The sequence below is a fragment of the Lipotes vexillifer genome, unplaced genomic scaffold (assembly GCF_000442215.2).
Source record: "Lipotes vexillifer unplaced genomic scaffold, Lipotes_vexillifer_v1.1 scaffold1227, whole genome shotgun sequence".
In the NCBI taxonomy this organism is placed as follows: Eukaryota; Metazoa; Chordata; class Mammalia; order Artiodactyla; family Lipotidae; genus Lipotes; species Lipotes vexillifer.
Window position 1 is genome coordinate 42,806 of NW_006790683.1, and position 17,728 is coordinate 60,533.

The 17,728-nt window shown below is 50.1% G+C and overlaps 1 protein-coding gene across 2 annotated transcripts in view; it reads right to left on the reverse strand.

Moving 5' to 3' along the window:
* Positions 1-3,969: 3,969 nt before the first annotated feature.
* The window catches only part of ZDHHC3 (zDHHC palmitoyltransferase 3), a 46,123-nt gene continuing 32,364 nt past the window's right edge, over positions 3,970-17,728 (reverse strand). Inside the window, exons 3-7 of one of the 2 annotated variants that reach the window (XM_007463893.1) lie at positions 12,883-12,979; positions 12,136-12,217; positions 11,927-12,015; positions 8,108-8,236; positions 5,474-5,632 (exon numbers count right to left, since the gene is read on the reverse strand). In XM_007463893.1, the coding sequence (XP_007463955.1) occupies positions 5,474-5,632; positions 8,108-8,236; positions 11,927-12,015; positions 12,136-12,217; positions 12,883-12,979 (556 nt within the window). Of the gene's footprint in view, positions 5,633-8,107; positions 8,239-11,926; positions 12,016-12,135; positions 12,218-12,882; positions 12,980-17,728 lie in introns of both variants that reach the window. The other variant, XM_007463894.1, reaches the window with a different exon arrangement.

Sequence of the window (17,728 nt, forward strand, 5' to 3'; positions counted from 1 at the left end):
TCTTAAGCTGGAGGTTTGCGGAGGCAGCAGCGATACCCACTTTAGGCTCATGCAGACAAGAATGGTTGATCCCTGGAAAGGGGGCAACAGCCTAAACCAGCACCTCTTGCAGGGAGTGTGTGACTTGGGCCTTTTGGGCCTGGTCTCCCTGGGTGACACATGAGCTGTGATCTATAAACAAACTCACGAATGCCCCAAAATGAAGGTACCAGGACTACGGCTCCCCAGGAGGCAGAGACCCAGGCACATGCTCTGTAAGGACTCAGCTAAGGCCCACGGAGCAAGAGCAGGAGGTCCCCCTGCTCCCTGCATCTCAGACAGACATAGAAAGTCGGAGGTGCTGCAGCTTATGCAAATGTGTCCTCCTCAGAGATGGCCAGACAACTCTCTCCTCATCAGTGGTTTCACATCTTTTTAGCGCAGCCCACAATAGGAAATACGCTTCTGTTGCATATGAGCGCGCGCGCGCACACCCGCCCCATTCCCCCCGGAAGTTTCATGAAACAATATGTATTTTACAAGGTGTAATGCATTATTTTTTATTTCTTTAAAACAATTCTGTTGCAAACCAATACACTGATCTCACACATCATGAACAGCTGTGCACATGGTCTGAAAGTACAGCTTCAACAGAGCTAACATTCCCTAAAGCCATACAACGTGCCAGACACCATCCTAACATTTACATTCATTTCTCTCTTTGAATCCTCACAGCAATTTTGTGATTTAGATTAACTCCCTGATTTTACAGACGAGAAAATTGAGGCTTAAGTAAATTACTGCCTAAGGTCACACAGGAAGGAAGTAGCTGAGCAGGGATTTGAACCAAAGACTGAGGACAGGGCCCAAGGCCCCATCACCCCATGACCTCAGCTGCAGAAATTCAGGGCATCCTTTATGTCCATGTCAGAGCATGTGTCTTCCCCCTGAAGGTTTTTGCAAACACTATTCTGCAACGCTTTTCATAATTCCTTGGATCGGCGTCATCAGCTCCTGTGCGCGCAGATGAGGGATCCCTGGGACTCACTCAGCTTTGCTAGGGTAATCACGAGGCTCAAGTCATTAATGATTTTTTTCTTGAAAAAGCGGGGTGGGGGAATGAAGTCTTTGGTTTGGGAGAGTAGACTCGTCAGTGGCTTGTTTTTGTTTCACTGTGAATCCTTTATCCTTTGTTAGGTGATTCTCAGGCAGATATGTATTTAAAAGATACAAGAAGAAGCCACATGGGTGTTGAGGTCCACAGATGAAAACCGAAGGCCAGGACATTCATGTGCGTGGCCACGCCAGGCTCTAATCACTCACTGGCCACCGCTCCCACTGGGAGCACCCTGGCTTCACTCTGTCTCATCTCCTTTTGGGATGGTTCTTCACCCAAAGGGCCCCTCGGTCCAGAAACCAGTTGGCCAGATAAGATGTGGAGAAAGATTGCTGGACAGACTAACAGTTTGGCTCTCCTTCAAACAAATACTTTCCTTGTTTTCTCAGCATTCATTGGCTGGGGAGGCCGCTGGTTATGAGGGAAGAGGGGCTCACAGTGGGCACAGCCCACCCAGCACCACACTGAGCCCCGCAGCACACAGGATCGCTTAATCAGCAGGCCTTTGAGCAACCCCTGCAAGCCCCAAGTGGATCCTCAGACTTGAACATGCGTCACCATCAACTGGAGGGCTGTGAAAATCCAGATCGCTGCTGCCCCACCCCCTCAGAGTTTCTGATTCAGCAGGTCTGGAATGGAGTCTGAGAATCTGCATCTCTAATAAGTCCCCAGGTGATGAGGATGTTGCTGGTCTATGGACCACACTTTGAGGTGCACTGCCTCAGTACATCCTCAGCAAGATTTGCAAGAGGGAATCTAGTAAAATCTTCTCTTCACGTATCTTTGACAACTAAGGTCCCCTTTAAGATTGGAACCCCTCACTTCTACTGGCTGGCTCGCCCTGGAGGCTTAAGCACTACAAGTTTTCAAGTGAGGAAAACGTAAAACCCATTGGCCTAGTTGGGAGAGCCCAGCCCAGGCTCTCAAGGTCTGGGGTTTCTGTGTGATGCCAACCTCACGTTAAGTGTTTAATAAACATTGTTTAACCTACCTCATCAGGAAGGTGGGTTATTTATTTATTTATCTATCTATCTATCTATTTATTTATGGCTGTGTTGGGTCTTCATTTCTGTGCGAGGGCTTTCTCTAGTTGCGGCGAGTGGGGGCCACTCTTCATTGCGGTGTGTGGGGGCCACTCTTCATTGCGGTGTGTGGGCCTCTCACTGTCGCGGCCTCTCTTGTTGTGGAGCGCAGGCTCCAGACGCGCAGGCTCACTAGTTGTGGCTCATGGGCCTAGTTGCTCTGCGGCATGTGGGATCTTCCCAGACCAGGGCTCGAACCCGTGTCCCCTGCACTGGCAGGCAGATTCTCAACCACTGCACCAGGGAAGCCCCCAGGAAGTTGGATTTTAAAAGCTGGTAACTCAACATGTCTCACTTTGGGTTCTTCCAAGGAAAAAGTATTACAAAGATGAAATGGTATGATTAAAAGGAGACGTAGCACATACATTTCTACCCGAATCCACTTTGTGCATGACGTCACCAAGCCCATGCAAATATGCACAGATTTGTTTGCTCCTAAGCCTTTTGCATGGTCAGTCTGGCTGCTACGAACACAAACAGGAAGTTGACAGGCAGGAAGGAGTCACCTAATCCAACTGGCCAAGTCACCTTCCTCATTATTTTTCCTTTCCACTCCTCAGAGCCCACATTCTGAAAGACTGTGGCTACTACTGTCTCATTTTCCCATGCACACACCATTCAGTGCTGTCAGGATTCCTGTGCCGAAGCAAAAGGCTAGGGCTGCCTTTGTGTAGAGGTGTCCTCCTTCATCAGACATCTGGGAATACTGAGGAGGGCTCAGGGATGCCTGTTTCTTCCTGTCACTATGCTGCAGAGGACAGCCACATTCCTTAGTCATTGTGCTCCTGGCAAAACGTTCTCCATCTCAACAAGATGAAATAGGAAGGACACAGAGAATTTTGAGCTATTCCTATGTTCTGAGTACAGCATTTCACTCTGGCTTCAGAACTGGGGAAAATTCATTCTTTCAGCCAAAGGGCTCATAAAAACCCAGACAGAATCATACAGGATGTCGGAAGGAGACTCTCCCTCTGGGAAAGATATACGTGGTATGCTTAAGTATAAATGATGAGTTTCTATTTTTAGGATTTGAAAAAAATTCAATACATCTTCAGCACTATCTACTGTATTCCTTAGAAATTCCATGGGAGGAAGAACCAACTTGGGTCACTTAAAACAATGCCCTTGAAGATGGGGTATTTTGAGGCATCCAAATACTTAAAAATATTCCCTGAGTCCTACTCTCCCTTCTGAAAGCACATGGGAAACAAATGCTATAAAGTAGATTTAAAAGCAGCATTAAAAAAAAAAAGCCCAGATCACAGCCTTGACCATGGCGTAAATAGCACAGCAGAGGCAGGTCGAAGTTAATTGACTTAGGAAAGGTCACAGGGTTCCTTGGTTAAACATCCGAGGCATGGTGAAGAGCTCCTCAAAGCGCTGTCCCAGGGCGTGTGTGGAAGCTTCCAGTGGTTTCCTCTGGCTTGATTTTGCCTTCTGCTGGGTGGGCAGAAGAAAATGGGTCTCTCTCCCAGGCCCAACCCTAGAAGCAAACTCCACAGACCTGATGAGTTTTTCTGTAGCAACTGGGAGCCCACAAGCATGAGAGAAGGGACTCAGGCAGCAGAAAGAGCCAGAGGAGAGAGGGCCGGTGGGGGCACCTTGTCCAAGATGGGGCTGTAAACGTCCTTTAGCGGCAACACAATAGAAACCTCATTCAAGAGAGGAAGCATGCATACATGTCCTTTAAAAGCAATGAAAGAAATGCCCAAACACAGCACACTCACGTTGACTGGACAGTCGGCTCTCCCTGAGGGGTAACACTGTGAGAGATGGGAGCTCAGCCAGAACAGGTTTTGGAAAAATTTTATTGCGTTTTGTTTCCACGTGGAAGCACTGACAGAATTGAAAAGAGGCAGCATGTTCCACTTACTTTTCTGAAAGATCACATAGCTAGATGAAGTCTCTCCTCACCCAGGGCTGATTTAATAAACCTCACCCCAAACCCACCCCAAGCAAAAGATAAAAAAAGGTTTGTGGTGATCGCTTAAAAAAACAAATCCATGTTGAGATGGTATTCGGATTTGCGACCTCTGCATCTGATGCGTACTCCCTGTCCCCTCACCTCCTGCCACTGTCTTCAGGCCCTTCCTCCTTCAAATGAGACTCACCACCCAAGTATGCAAATGGAAAAACTAGTCAGTTTCGGCGCCACAGGCTTAGGTGTGTCTGCCGATTCCAGTGGATGGATGGCCATCTCTCAACTTTAAAATGTTTGGCTGTAATGGTGTCTTTGCATCACGGTCAGCCCACGCAGGATAATGGTCTCCCAGGTTAAAATACAGACAAGACATGGGTATGTGCACATTTATGGGCCTAAAATGTCACAAAGTAAACCCACTGCAGGGATTTACAAAATGAGGAAGAAGGGGTTGACGGTGGAGCTGAGGCTGTTTCACTTGGCAGTAATACTGCTTAACCGACACCTCGCTAGGAGAGGGAGGGAGGTGGGGAGGTCAGAGAAGACGCAAACGTTAATGAGGGAAACGCAGCTCGCCTGAAGCTGGGTCATTTTCTTCTTCCTTTGATTGTATAAAGGCATTCTGAACCGGAAAAACTTCCTCACGTTCTTCCAAATAATCAGAGTTGGAGTATAACTGGTGACTCAGAATACAAATAAGACCCCTTTCATCTCCATCCCCCACCCCACAAGTCATTCTACACACCCAGAGCCCATAACGTACAAGGTAGGAAACTGATTTTGTGAATTAGGAGGTGAATCGTGTTCACATGGGGGATGAGGCCACTGTGTCAAGGACCCTTTTAAGGGCTCCATCCCTGATCCTGGCCCTCTCAGGTCACAAGGAGTAAGCATCCATCTTCGGTGAGGTTTTAACTCCCATTTGGGCGCTCGCCACCGCCTCCTGGGCAGTGGGAGGTCATGGGCCCTCCTGGCTCTCCTATGCGTCCCAAACAGGTGTCCGGGCCGGTCCATCCACGCACAAGTGTCACGACTCAGTTAGTACAAGGGGGCATGGCCTGGAGACAGCGCCCTCCACATTAGTCATGCCAGACAGACAGCAGAGAGGAAACCAGAGATCAGAGAAGTGATTTTAAAAAGGAAAAAAGAAAAGCAGCTTCGGTCACCAAAAAAATAGAAAGGATGATCTTTTAAAAATAAAACATGGGGACCTTTTTTTTTCTCTGCAATGTTCAGCCATTTTACTTGAGACATTAAAAAAAATGTTTTATAGTAGTTGTTTTGCTTTTTCGGTTTAAACGTTCATGAGAACGGATTGGATGGTAGTGCTGGGATGTGGTTTGTGTCTGAGTGGCAATGCTGGTCAGGGGTCCTTCAGACCACATACTGGTACGGGTCTGCCTTCCCTTGGTCTGGCGTGGCAAAGGGGCTGGCCCAGCCTAGAGAAAAGGGGTGGCCAAAAACGGCTTTCATGTTCATCCATTTTGTTTTTTTAGCCCATCTTCTCTCTTCCTTTTTCAATTGTTCTATTCCCTGAAAACAAGAACAATCATACTTTCAGTCAAGCACTTTACTGCTGTGGTTTTGGGGGAGAGATATCCATTAGCTTGAGGTGAATGGAGTAAATGCTTCCTTTTTAAAGCCATGAAGCTTATCTACATAGTACATTTTTCTTCTCTTTCTCTCATAAAAAGTGCTAAAGAAAAAAATTATATTTTTTGGGGGGGGGTGGGCATATAGGCACACATGTATAAGTCCCTCCAGGAAGGAAGGGACAGATGAGCAAAGTCAGCAGGCCCCTAAGCCACTGTTCCTAGTTGTGCAATCCAGTGTTTTGTTAAGTGAGTCCTTGCTGGGTCTGCAGAGGCGCTTCAGGCCTGGTTCTGAGCTGTGTGTATGGGAGCACTGAGAAGGCTGGGGCGCAGGAAGCCTCAGCTGGCGGGGAGCTTGAGATCATGATAGCCAAGGACAGCCGTTAATTTGGGAATGGTTCATGGTAAGTCTGAAGCTACTATGACCACTTTGCAGACAAAAAAAAGAACCAAGTCAAAGGACCAGCTCTGGTGCTGTTAGGCTCCCCAGCCTGGGAGGCCAAGGAGCACCCTGCTTAGCGGGACTGGCGAGGCACAGTGGAGGAGGTGGAACAGGAGGGAGAGGTCACCACAGAGGAGGAAGGAGAGGGATTAGTATAGGTTAGAAGGGCCGCACGGACAGACCGCTCAGCCTCAGCCTCAGCCCCGGCAAAGGCCTTCCTGTGCTCCTTTGGGGAGAAGTGTGACCCAAGGCCACCTCAGCAGTTGTCACAGAGCTCGCATGACCCCCTGGCCAAGTCTCGCAAGAAAAATGTGGCCTGGGGGAGCAGGCTGACCCCTCCCTTTTCCCTTCTCCTGAAGGAGCTGGTCAGCGGGTGGGGCCGGAGGACAGGGGAGAAGCAGCCTGGCAGGAGCCTGGCCAGGGGCCTGTCTGCTGTGGTCTCTGTGAGGTGGAGGTGCAGGGGTGGGGCCTGAGGGGACAGCCCAGTCTGAGTCTGGGCAGTGGGAGGTCATGGGCCCTCCTGGCTCTCCTATGCATCCCAAACAGGTGTCCGGGTCGGCCACCTAGGTTCACAGCCTAGGGCCCTGGGACAATACAGGCCAAGGGCAAGATGCCCTTTCCCATGAGCTGCAGGACCTTGGCTTCTTTCTCCTTTCCTTTCAATGTGACTCCCTTTAGGAATACCCTTGAGGGGGAAGAACAACTAGGACCAGGGCCATGAGAGTTTTCCTTCTAGCTCCCCCAGACCATGGCTTGTGTGGCCTGTGGGGGGGGGGGGGGGCCCGGGGGGGGGGTGTCCCAACAGCGGGTAGGGCCAGATAGTCACCTCTGGGTTCCCTGCAGGTCTTACGCAGAGAAGTTTGTCAGATTTACTGCATGGATACACAGCTGGATCTATACCATTGACTACCATTTTTACAGACACTCTTTTATAATGATATGAATGCTTATAAAAGAAAAAAGGTGCTGAGAGGCACCCAACCTTCTAAACCATGGGGAATTGCCGCAGATCCAAATGGCGGTGCCTTGGCAGCCGGCAGCATCGTCCTTCTCCACATGCTGAATTTCCACACCCACAGGAATGGGGCCTCAGCAGCAGCAGCAACAACTGAGTCTTCCTACGAGCCTCCATCTAAGGCTGACTACCCAATCGGCCGAAGTTCCCCCAAAGAACCCTAGACGATTGTTGACAGCTGCTACCTGAAGGGGACCTTGGGAAGCCAGGAGGGACTCATGACCTCACCCCAGAGCTAAGGGCTGCCCCTTCCTCCTGGGGCCCCTTACCCAGACCCCAAACCCAAACAGGGAAGAAATGCCCACATCATAGCCACGGACTGACCACCTGGAGGCTTTTGGACACCTTAGGAAGGTTGAGAGGTAGTGGCAGTGGCACCAGGGGTATGGGCTCCAGCTTGGCTGAGCCAGCAGCTTCGAAGCTCCCAGAGAAGGAGCTGTGAGCAGGGTGGAAGGTGGGGGCAGGTAGAAGGCAGCAGATGAGGACCAGAGCCGGGTCTTGCTGCCCACTGCTCTGGGGGCCCAAGCTGGGCTGTCTCCTGACTGCATCCTCAGGACCTGTTGGCGAAGGCACCTTCTCTGGGAAGCCGACCCTGTCTGTGCTACCTGGGTCAGGGTGGCCTTTGTCCACCACCTGTCTCCAAGCCTGTGGCCACTGGATGGGAAGGGCATCCCAGTGCCTAGCAGAATGCCCGACCCAGAGCCGTGTATAAGACAGAACCATCACGGGAAGGTGGAAGGGCTCGTAACAAAAGGGAACCCTTTGCCGAGGCTGCGGGGCCCCATTCCTGGTATGATGTGAGTGCCAGTCCCAAGGGAGGAGTAAGACGATCCCGAGTCACTGCAAATGCCCTGCACACCCAGGGCCTGGCCGCTGGGCTTCCAGGTCTGGCCTGCAAGCAGCCCTCCCCCCACCCCAGCTGTGGAGGTAGATGGTGAGCAGGCTGCCCACTCGCTTACCGTCTCATCCGTGCAGATGGAGTGCACCTGGGTCCCAAACATGACTGATGTGAAAATGAGGAAGAGCAGCCCCTCGAAGCACAGGAGGATGAGGAGGATCACTGTGGTGGGTGGCGAGAAGGAGCTGCACTCTGAAAGAGAAGGGACATGTGGGGCTCAGGGCTGCCCCTCGCCACCCCCAGGACTCCTCTCTGGCTTCGAGGCCATGGCAGGGGCCGTCCTCTCCTACACCTGGCCGCACCAGCTCTCCCTCAGGAAAGCCCTCCTCAGCAGGCTGGACCTTGCTGGCTTCCCCTCCCTCACACACACCTCTCCCTGCTCTCCGTCCCTCTTCCCGGACAGCACGGGTGTCTGCATCCTGGTGCCCAGCACAGTGCCCAGCAGTCTGGAAGGACCAGAAGGACTCAGAGCTGAGGCACGAAGGCCTGATGACACCACAGGGAGACCCTCCTCTCCTCAGAGAGCAAAATGCAGGTTGCACAGGTGGAGGGGGCCTCAGTCCAGGCCTGGTTTGGCCGTGGGTTTTCTGGGCATGCCTGTGCCTCTATCTGCTCATGGGTGAGAGGAAAAGCCAGGTCTGGAGGATCACTCAGTGGCTGTGGGATCTACAGCTCGGCAGGGGGCAGTGTAAGTGCTGGGGCTTGGCCTGACCCAGTAAGCCCCACGGGGAAGGCCCGCTCTCAGGAGCATCTGCATCCCTGAGACAGTCAGTCCTGAAGCTGGGGAGCTGACGGAAGAGCCACCTGGCCCAGAGCAGACACTTTCACTCCCCTGGCCCCTACTACGATCTCATCCTGACCTGGGTGTGACCCGAGGCAAGTCCTTGTCCCTCTCCAGGCCTCTACTCCCTCCACTGTAGAGCAGTGAGGTTTGACCAGATGTGTGGTTTTGTTTTAGGCAGCAGAATCCTTTGTCTGAGTAGAGTCTAAGTCAGAAACCCAGCCCACTGAAAAGCAGAGGTGCTGAGGGAGATGGTGAGGGGTGAGCAGGCAGAGGACCCCTTCTCTGGCTCTTTACCAGCAAGACAGCTTCTCAGGAGAGCCCTGGACCACCTTGGGAGACGGGGGCCCCACTTGTGGCACTGGTCCAGGCCCCTTGGTTGGCACTCACTACCCAAGGACTCCTGCCCTTGCCAACAGCTGCTGGGCCTGTCACACCCGGGCCGTGGCCCATGTTTCTGGCTCTTCCAGTGTGCTCTGGCCTGTTTTCCTGACAGAAGGGGTCTGATCCTGCAGGGCAGAGCTGGGCTTCACTGGGCTTTGGGAATTCAGGGAGTAAGTGCCCCCTCCAAGCTGCCCTGCTAGCTCCCTCACAGGAATGTCAGGAGAGGAAAAGGACATAAATCTGGAATGAGCTTAGAGACACGTCAGCACTGAATGGGTGGCAGGGTAAGAGCATCTTGTCTAAATGCCTTATCTCCCCACATTTTCCTCAGAACTTAACACCTCCACATGACTTCCCTTCTTGGTTCCTTGCTGGGCAGGGTGTGGTTAGGGTGGCCCAGCAGCCTGACGGGCTGGCCCTGGGTGGCCACAGCTGGGGCAGGTACCTGCCTGGCTTCTGGGCTGGTCAGGATGGTGGGCAGGACAAGGCAGACAGGGTGGGCATGGATCCTGTACCAACTCCTGACTATGAACTCTCACTAACATCCTGACCTTCCCCTCTCTAGCTTGGGCTGGAACTGTGGCAGTCACGAAAATGGGGAGACGTGGTGTTATGGACTAAATTGTAAACCGCCCCCTGAAATTCACATGCCAAAGCCCTAACCCCCAAAGTGATATTATTTGGAGCCAGGGCCCTTGGGAGGTAATGAGGGTTGGAAGAGGTCATGAGGGTAGGGCCCTCGTGATAGGATTAGTTCTCTTATGAAAAGAGACACCAGAGAGCTTGCTTTTCTCTCTCTGCCATGTGAGGACACAAGAGGAGAGGGCCGTCTGCAAGCCAGGAAAAGGGTCCTCACCAGGAATGGAATTGGTTGGTACCGTGATCTTGGACTTTCCAGCCTCCCAGACTGTGAGGAATAAACGTTTAAGCCTCCCAGTCTATGGTATCTTGTTATGGCAGCCTGAGGTGACTAATACCCATGGGGTTTCTCTTCCCCTAGATGAGGTCAAGCCAGGCAGAGATGGGGGCAGGACCAGGGAGATACACTAAGTCCCCTACATACTGAACCTTCAAGTTGCGAACTTTCAAAGATGTGAATGTGTATTCGCATGTCCAATTACGTTAGTTGGATTATGTTAGTTGGGTACCTAGGCTAACTTTGTTGGACTTTACGAACAAACTGGACTTATGAACGGGCTCTCAGAACGGAACTTGTTCGTATGTAGCAGACTTACTGTAGAAGGGGGGCAGATGCAAACTACAGAGGCAGGGAAAGCCTCTTAATATCTGGTTGGGAGCTAAAGATACTGTCCTTTTCACAGCCTCACAAGTTCTGGAGGAAATAATAGCAAGAAAAAGCTTAAGAAGTCAGTATGTGCAGGAAGAGCAAAACTCCTAAAAAATGATGAAATGAAGGGGGGAACCAATCAATGGAAAAAGAATGAAAATACGACGTTTCTGCTCAAGATGTGTCTCACAGATGTATGTGTGAAAGATGGAGCCCAGCAGGTGGCCTCTCTTAATTCCTCCAGTATCTGTAGTAGTCTTCCCCTTATCCTTGGTTTTGCTTTCTGCAGTTTCATTTACCTGTAGTCAACCTCAGTGCAAAAATATTAAAGGGAAAATTCCAGAAATAAACAATCCATAGGTTTTAAAGTACAAACTGTTCTGAGTAGCGTGATGAAATCTCACGCCATCTTGCTCTGTCCACCTGGGACATGAAGCATCGCTTTGTCCAGCATATCTATGCTGCATATGCTACCTACTACCTCGGTTACCAAATCAACTACCGTGGTATCACAGTGCTTGTGTTCAAGTAACCCTTATTCTACTTAGTAAGGGCCCCAAAATGCAAGAGCAGTGATGCTGGCAATTCAGATACTTTCTTACTGTGCCTAATTTATAAATTAAACTTCATCATAGGTATGTATGTATAGGAAAAAACATGGTATATATAGGGTTCTGTACTATCTGAGGTTTCAGGCATTCCACTGCAGGTCTTGGAACATATCCCCTGCAGATAAGGTGGGACTACTGTATTAAAAATTGTTTCCTTATAACTTATTTTTATTCTTCTTTGAAAAAATTTAAATTTTATTTATTTTTTCAGCATCTATATTTTTCCCTCAGGATTTATGCAATCTTGTGGTTGGAGTTCCTTCCTCAGCATTTGCACTTTTTTTTTCTTTTTTTTGCGGTACGTGGGCCTCTCACTGCTGTGGCCTCTCCCATTGCGGAGCACAGGCTCGGGACACGCAGGCTCAGCAGCCATGGCTCACGGGCCCAGCCGCTCCGCGGCATGTGGGATCCTCCCAGACCGGGGCACGAACCCGTGTCCCCTGCATCAGCAGGCGGACTCTCAACCACTGCGCCACCAGGGAAGCCCGCATTTGCACATTTAAATGAGATACTTCAAAAACAGGAAGAATTTGTCTACAATCTTAACGTAAATTTGTGATTAAGCAGTTAAAAAAACAACCACCACAAAAAAAAAAAAAAATTAACAAAAACTATCCATGTCCTAGCCAGAAAGTTAAAAATGGATTTCTGCAAGGTTGGAATAAAATGACCTTCAATTAAAGCTCCTCACTTAAAGACATGGAAGCAAAAGCTCTCTCTGCGGGCACAGCTCCACTCCAGGGAATGCACCGCCCTGCTGGGGGCCTGCATTTTCCCTGGGCTCACTCAGGCTAGAGGGTCTGTCCAACTCACTACCTTATGTGTAGAACTGACTTTAAGGGGCTGCTTTTTTTCATGAAGAGATATTCGGGCCTCTGCTGTTTCTTCCTTGATAGGTCCATAGGCTTGCAGGAGATCTAATAAAATGAGGTTGGCCCCTGGCACCAGGACGGAAACAAAGAGCCCACCCTGCTTGGGTCACGCGCCCCCCTGCAGCAAGGAGGGAAGCCCTGGCACATACTCACTTGTCCAATCTTCTTCAAAGCAATGCAGGAAGTGGAATCCCACCATGATGAGGGCGTGCAAGGAAATGAGAGCTATGTACATCTGAAACAGGAAAGCAGTGCAGACGCCATTGTTGTGAGAACCTTCTGGACGTGAAGGCTCCCGGGACAGGGTGCTCGGAACCTCCCATTCAGGAACACTTAGGCTGAGGGCTGAGCAGGAGGGGGGCCAGAGAGGCATCTGGTGATTTCTCCACTGGTCCCCCGCCCCCAGCCCTGGGTCTGAGGTGAGCGGCCATTCACTGGGAGCGTGTGGGACAAAGAACAGAAACAAGCACACGTCACCAGGTGTGACCTGGGCTGCCCTGGGGGCTCCAGGCCGGCTGCTGCTCCTCACTTGAAAGGTCAGGGCGCTGACTGCCACTGGCCCCTCCAGCCCTCGGGCTAGATACACTCCGCCTACCTGCAGCTGAGGGAGGGTTGCCGCCTTCTTTAGCTACTTAGGTCGGACACCAGGCATAGAGGCCCAGAACACGGCCCTTGCTTATAGCTAAACAACTTGAGTCAATTTTCTAGATGCTCAAGTGAAGGGCACAGGAACGGGCACTTGCTGAACCAAGGAGAGCTCTGGCAGAAAGGCGGAGGTCTGCGTGGCCAGGCACTATTCTGAACAGCAGCAAAGAACACTGTGAGTGCTGACAATTTTCGAAGGAACAGAGCTCTCCGTTGCTTCACAGAGGGTGGGGCAGAATTCGGAAGCTGACTTACTGTAAACAGGACGAAGTACTTCTGGTTGTTCTCGCCAACACAGTTATTGACCCAGGGACAGTGGTGGTCCATCTTCCGAATGCACCGCTTACAAACACTGAAAGAGCCGCAAGGCAGATCTTTAGGGGGGTCCTCACGGAGGCGGGAGGGTCGAGGGGATTCAAAACCCATGCTCCTGCACCACTCCTGGCAAGTGGCCTCTAGGGCGCCACCCAATGTTTTGCTGCATGTGTGTTGCAAGGGGCTTGGAAGGCAGGACCAGGACCTCCAGGGTCACAATCATTCCAAACAAGGGGACAGTTATCCACCTCCAAGGCCTCTTATCTTGTTTCACATAAAAACAGGCTGGAACTGACATGGCTGAGAAAGAGACTGGTCTCCTGAGGTAACAGTGGGCTGAGAATTTGGTTTACTGAGAGGACAGAAAGAAGCACTTCCAAAAACTTGACAGGATGAGATGGGGTACAGCTGCTCCTAATTTCCCCCCAAAGACCAAAAACCTGACCAGGGAACCTCCCAGGGTGCGGCTGACGAGAGAGAGCGCTAGAAGAGTTCAGAGTGGGGTCACGAGCGGTGCGTCACATGGCGGCAGGAAGTTCCCCTCTAAGGACCTTGCAGCTCCAAGATAATATCCACTTAGCCCCAAACAGCAGAAAAGTCATTTGAGCTTAAGTGTTGATCAGAAATCCCACTAATTTGCAAATTACTAACTTGTTACTGGGATAATTTTTGGACTGAGACTGTTTGAAGCTTTGTTATTTGATAGCAAATGCTTTCCCCACCCCTTTTTGGACCATACAAGTAAGAACCTGAAACAAGAGCACAACGCTAATGGGGCCTCAAAAGCAACTACTCCCAAAGCTCAAGTTCAGGAAGACCCATTTGCCAATAGATGGGCTCATCAAAAATTGTTTCTTGGGGCTTCCCTGGTGATGCAGTGGTTGAGAGTCCGCCTGCCGATGCAGGGGGCACGGGGGTGTGGCCGTAATGTAAGTTGGTACAGCCACAATGGAGAACAGTATGGAGGTTCCCTAAAACACTAAAAACAGAGCTACCATATGATCCTGCAATCCCATTCCTGGGCATATACTGGAGAAAAACATGGTACAAAAGGATACATGCACCCCAATGTTCATTGCAGCGCTGTTTACAATAGCCAAGAAATGGAAGCAACCTAAATGTCCATCAACAGAAGAATGGATAAAGAAGATGTGGTACATATATACAATGGAATATTATTCAGCCATTAAAAAAATGAAATAATGCCATTTGCAGCAACATGGATGGACCTAGAGATTGTCATACTGAATGAAGTCAGAGAAAGAGAAACATCGTATGATATCGCTTATATGTAGAATATAAAGAAATGATACAAATGAACTTATTTACAAAACAGAAACTGACTCACAGACTTAAAGAACTTATGTTTACTGGGGGGAAGGGTTGGGGGGGAGGGGTAGTTAGGGAGTTTGGGATTGACATGTACACACCGCTATATTTAAAATAGATAACCAACAAGGATCTACTGTAAAAAATAATAATAATAAAATAATATATATATAAAAGTATAAATTCACTTTAGAATTTGAAGATTAAAAATAAAATAAAAAGGGAAAATACCAAGATGAATACAAATAAGCCTTTGTTTCTGCTTGTAACACAATTGTTAAATATTATTTACAATAATCAGCAGTTAAAATTGGTAGTGTTATGGCATTAATTTTCCTTGCTGAGAAAAAAATGTGGTAATATTAGAATATAGTACATAGAGTGACATCCAAATTATTTTATTATACTTTTTGTACAACTGATAAATTAGCTTCTCTTGATATGCCTTATGATATTGCTGTATGTGCTAGAGATGAATGTATACACACAGATCTGTCTTGACGTCCTTACAAGAATCCTCAGATTACAAAAAAAAAGAAGAAGAAAATAGTAACTGTGTGAGATAATGGATATGTTTTAAAAAATTAAAAGAATAAGAATGGTACTTTCATCATAGAGCTATTATGAGGATTAAATAATTTAATATATGTAATGTACTTAAAACAATGTTTGACAGCAGCATGTGCTTAGTTGATTTCTTATTGTCAAAAAAAAAAAAAAAAAAATTGTTTCATTCTCAATTCATTAAAATAGGCTCCCTAACATTTATCTTGGGGGCAGTATTTGTTCAAAACAGTTTGAAATACTATAAATACAAGCTTGGAAGTAATAGAATTATATATATTTTTGACAGTCCCTTAGTTTACACCAGCTTTTCTTTAGAGTAGTTTCCATAACCAACTTTATCTCAGGTTCTTACTAAGGTGGGCTATGGTGGGTGGACCCTGGGGGAAGGGTTGGCTCAGGGGCCTGCTGAAGAGAAGGCTGCCTCGTGCTCACACACAGTGCTCACTGAGCTCTGGCTGACCCACAGACAGGGCAGGGATGGCACAGAAGGAGTTTTTCTGGGCATGGAGGCGAGCTGTTCCCAGACCGCAGGCCGGGAAGCACAGACCACTCTGAAGGAGGGCTCACCTGCACCCCAAGGGTGAGGCGTGGGCTTTTCTAAGCATGGCATGAGCTCTGGTGGCAAGGCAGACCTGCGCCCCACCCCCCCGCCCTCCACAGGACGTGAGTACTGTTATAAGAGAAAGTAAGAACAGATGCCGGCTCAGACGAGTGGTGGGGTCATTCTGGTCTCCACCCTTCTTGTTCCCACAGCTTCAAGGGGTCATGATAACACAGGCATATGAGGAATGGGCACATTTCAGAGATGCTGAACCAGCACCAGAAATCTCCTTGGGAGCCAGAAAGGCGGGGTAAGAAAAGGACGCATGAAAGGGGCATGGAGGGCAATAAACAGAAAGCCGGGTACCAGCAACTCCATTACTTGATCAGTCAATCTCTCTCTCTGTGTGTGTATGTTACCGATTTGAATGAATGAATGAAAGAATAGGTAACACTTGTTCCCAGTGTACAATCTTGAAAGTACAGACAAGTAGGCAGTAAAGCTCCCTGCGTTCTGGGCCTCAGCCAACACATTCCCACCATGGAACCACCCCTGTAGCCCATGTCTTTTATGTCCTTCCTCAGCTCTGGGGTTTCTTAATCCCCTCCCTATCTGGGGAGCTCCTGAGGGTAACCACCTCCCTGCTCTGGACTCTTGAGCAGTTTTTCTTCCACTTGTACTTCTTTGTAAAAGGGGTTTCAGGTGGGTGCTCTGAGGCAGTGTTTGCTCAGCAGCAGAGAGGTGCCAAATGGCCTGACATCCTCTGAAAGCTGTCTAAGAGATTAAGCAAATCTGTCCTTTGCTCTCCCCTCCCAGTCTCTCTGAAGAGGCCAGGTGTGAACCCTGGGAAGCTGGGTTTCACAATGGGCTAAGTTTCACTGGGCAGCCAAATTAGAACACTACTCATCCTTCTAGAAGCAGGCAGGAGTACAGCCCACTGAGAGCTGCAAAAATTGTCCAGCGTGTTGGTCTCTGAGTTTCCTATTTGCAAAGACAGGAAATGCCAAGATGGCGCCTCTCCCTCTGGCTTACAGAGTTGTTCGGAAGCGGGCTCCTGGGGCAGGTGGTAGTGCACGTGGGTGGTGGAGGTCCATCCACGCCTGTGGCTGGAGGCGCTGTTTAGAGGCTAACTGGCCCACGGCTCACAAAACACCCAGCCTGAACGGCTCTGGGGCTGGGGCCTGGAGAGCACCAAGGGCAAGGCCTGGTCCCTCAGTGGGCCAAGTGAAGGGTGCTCCAGGCCCAGGGGGTGACTGCCCACACCTGCCTGGCTATTTCATCTCAGGCACCAGCCCTCAGGGGGAGGAAGAAAAAAATGTGAGCCTTCCACAACCCCTGACACCCCACTGGGAATCAGGCACCTCAGAGTCACAGTCCCCACAGCACAGTGGGCTCACTGGTGTCCCCTCCCCAGACATAGCAGGGCAGCTCAAGCACAGCAACCAGGGAAGGCTCCCAGAGGGCCCTTTCTCCACTCGTGCCTCCTGGCGAAATCCACCTTCCCTGGGGCTCCTGCCTGCACTCCTCTCCTGTACCAACTCCAGTGTCTCCTGTGCGAGACGCTGTGGACACAGACATGTCCTAAGCATTCAATGGCAGTTGCTAAAAAGACCAAATGTCCTCAATGGAGGTATCTGGGGTGTTCCTACCTTCAGGGTTTCCCAGGCCCCTCCCATTTTTTTTGGTTTGTTTTTTTAATTTATTTTTGGCTGTGCGCGGGCTTTCTCTAGTTGCGGCAAGTAGGGGCTATTCTTTGCTGTGGCGCGCGGGCTTCTCATCGCTGTGACTTCTCTTGTTGTGGAGCATGGACTCTAGGTGCTTCAGTAGTTGCGGCACGTGAGCCCCAGAGCATGCAGGCTTCAGTAGTTGTGGCACACAGGCTCAGCAGTTGTGACTCGCGGGCTCTAGAGTACAGGGTCAGCAGTTGTGGCTCATGGGCTTAGCTGCTCCGCGGCATGTGGAATCTTCCCGGACCAGGGCTTGAACCCATGTCCCCTGCATTGGCAGGAGGATTCTTAACCACTGCACCACCAAGGAAGTCTCCCCCCCACCCCGCCCCCGCCTTTTTAAATCCTGGTTTTACAAGAGGGAGGATGCTTCTCTCCTTTTCCTCCAGGTTCCCTACCATTTTCAGTCCCCAGAGCACTTCCTTCGCAAGCTTGGAAGAGCCCAACAAGCTCACTGGATCGTGTGTATTCAGGTTCCCTGGGGCTCATGCTTCCTCTCCAGGGAGGTACAAGGGCCCTTCCTTGGCACTCAGCCCCCAAGGAGCAGGCTGAGGTCCTCTTGCCCACCCTAAGTGATGGCCCTGTGACTCTCCCTACAGAGGCACCCACCAAACTGTATCAT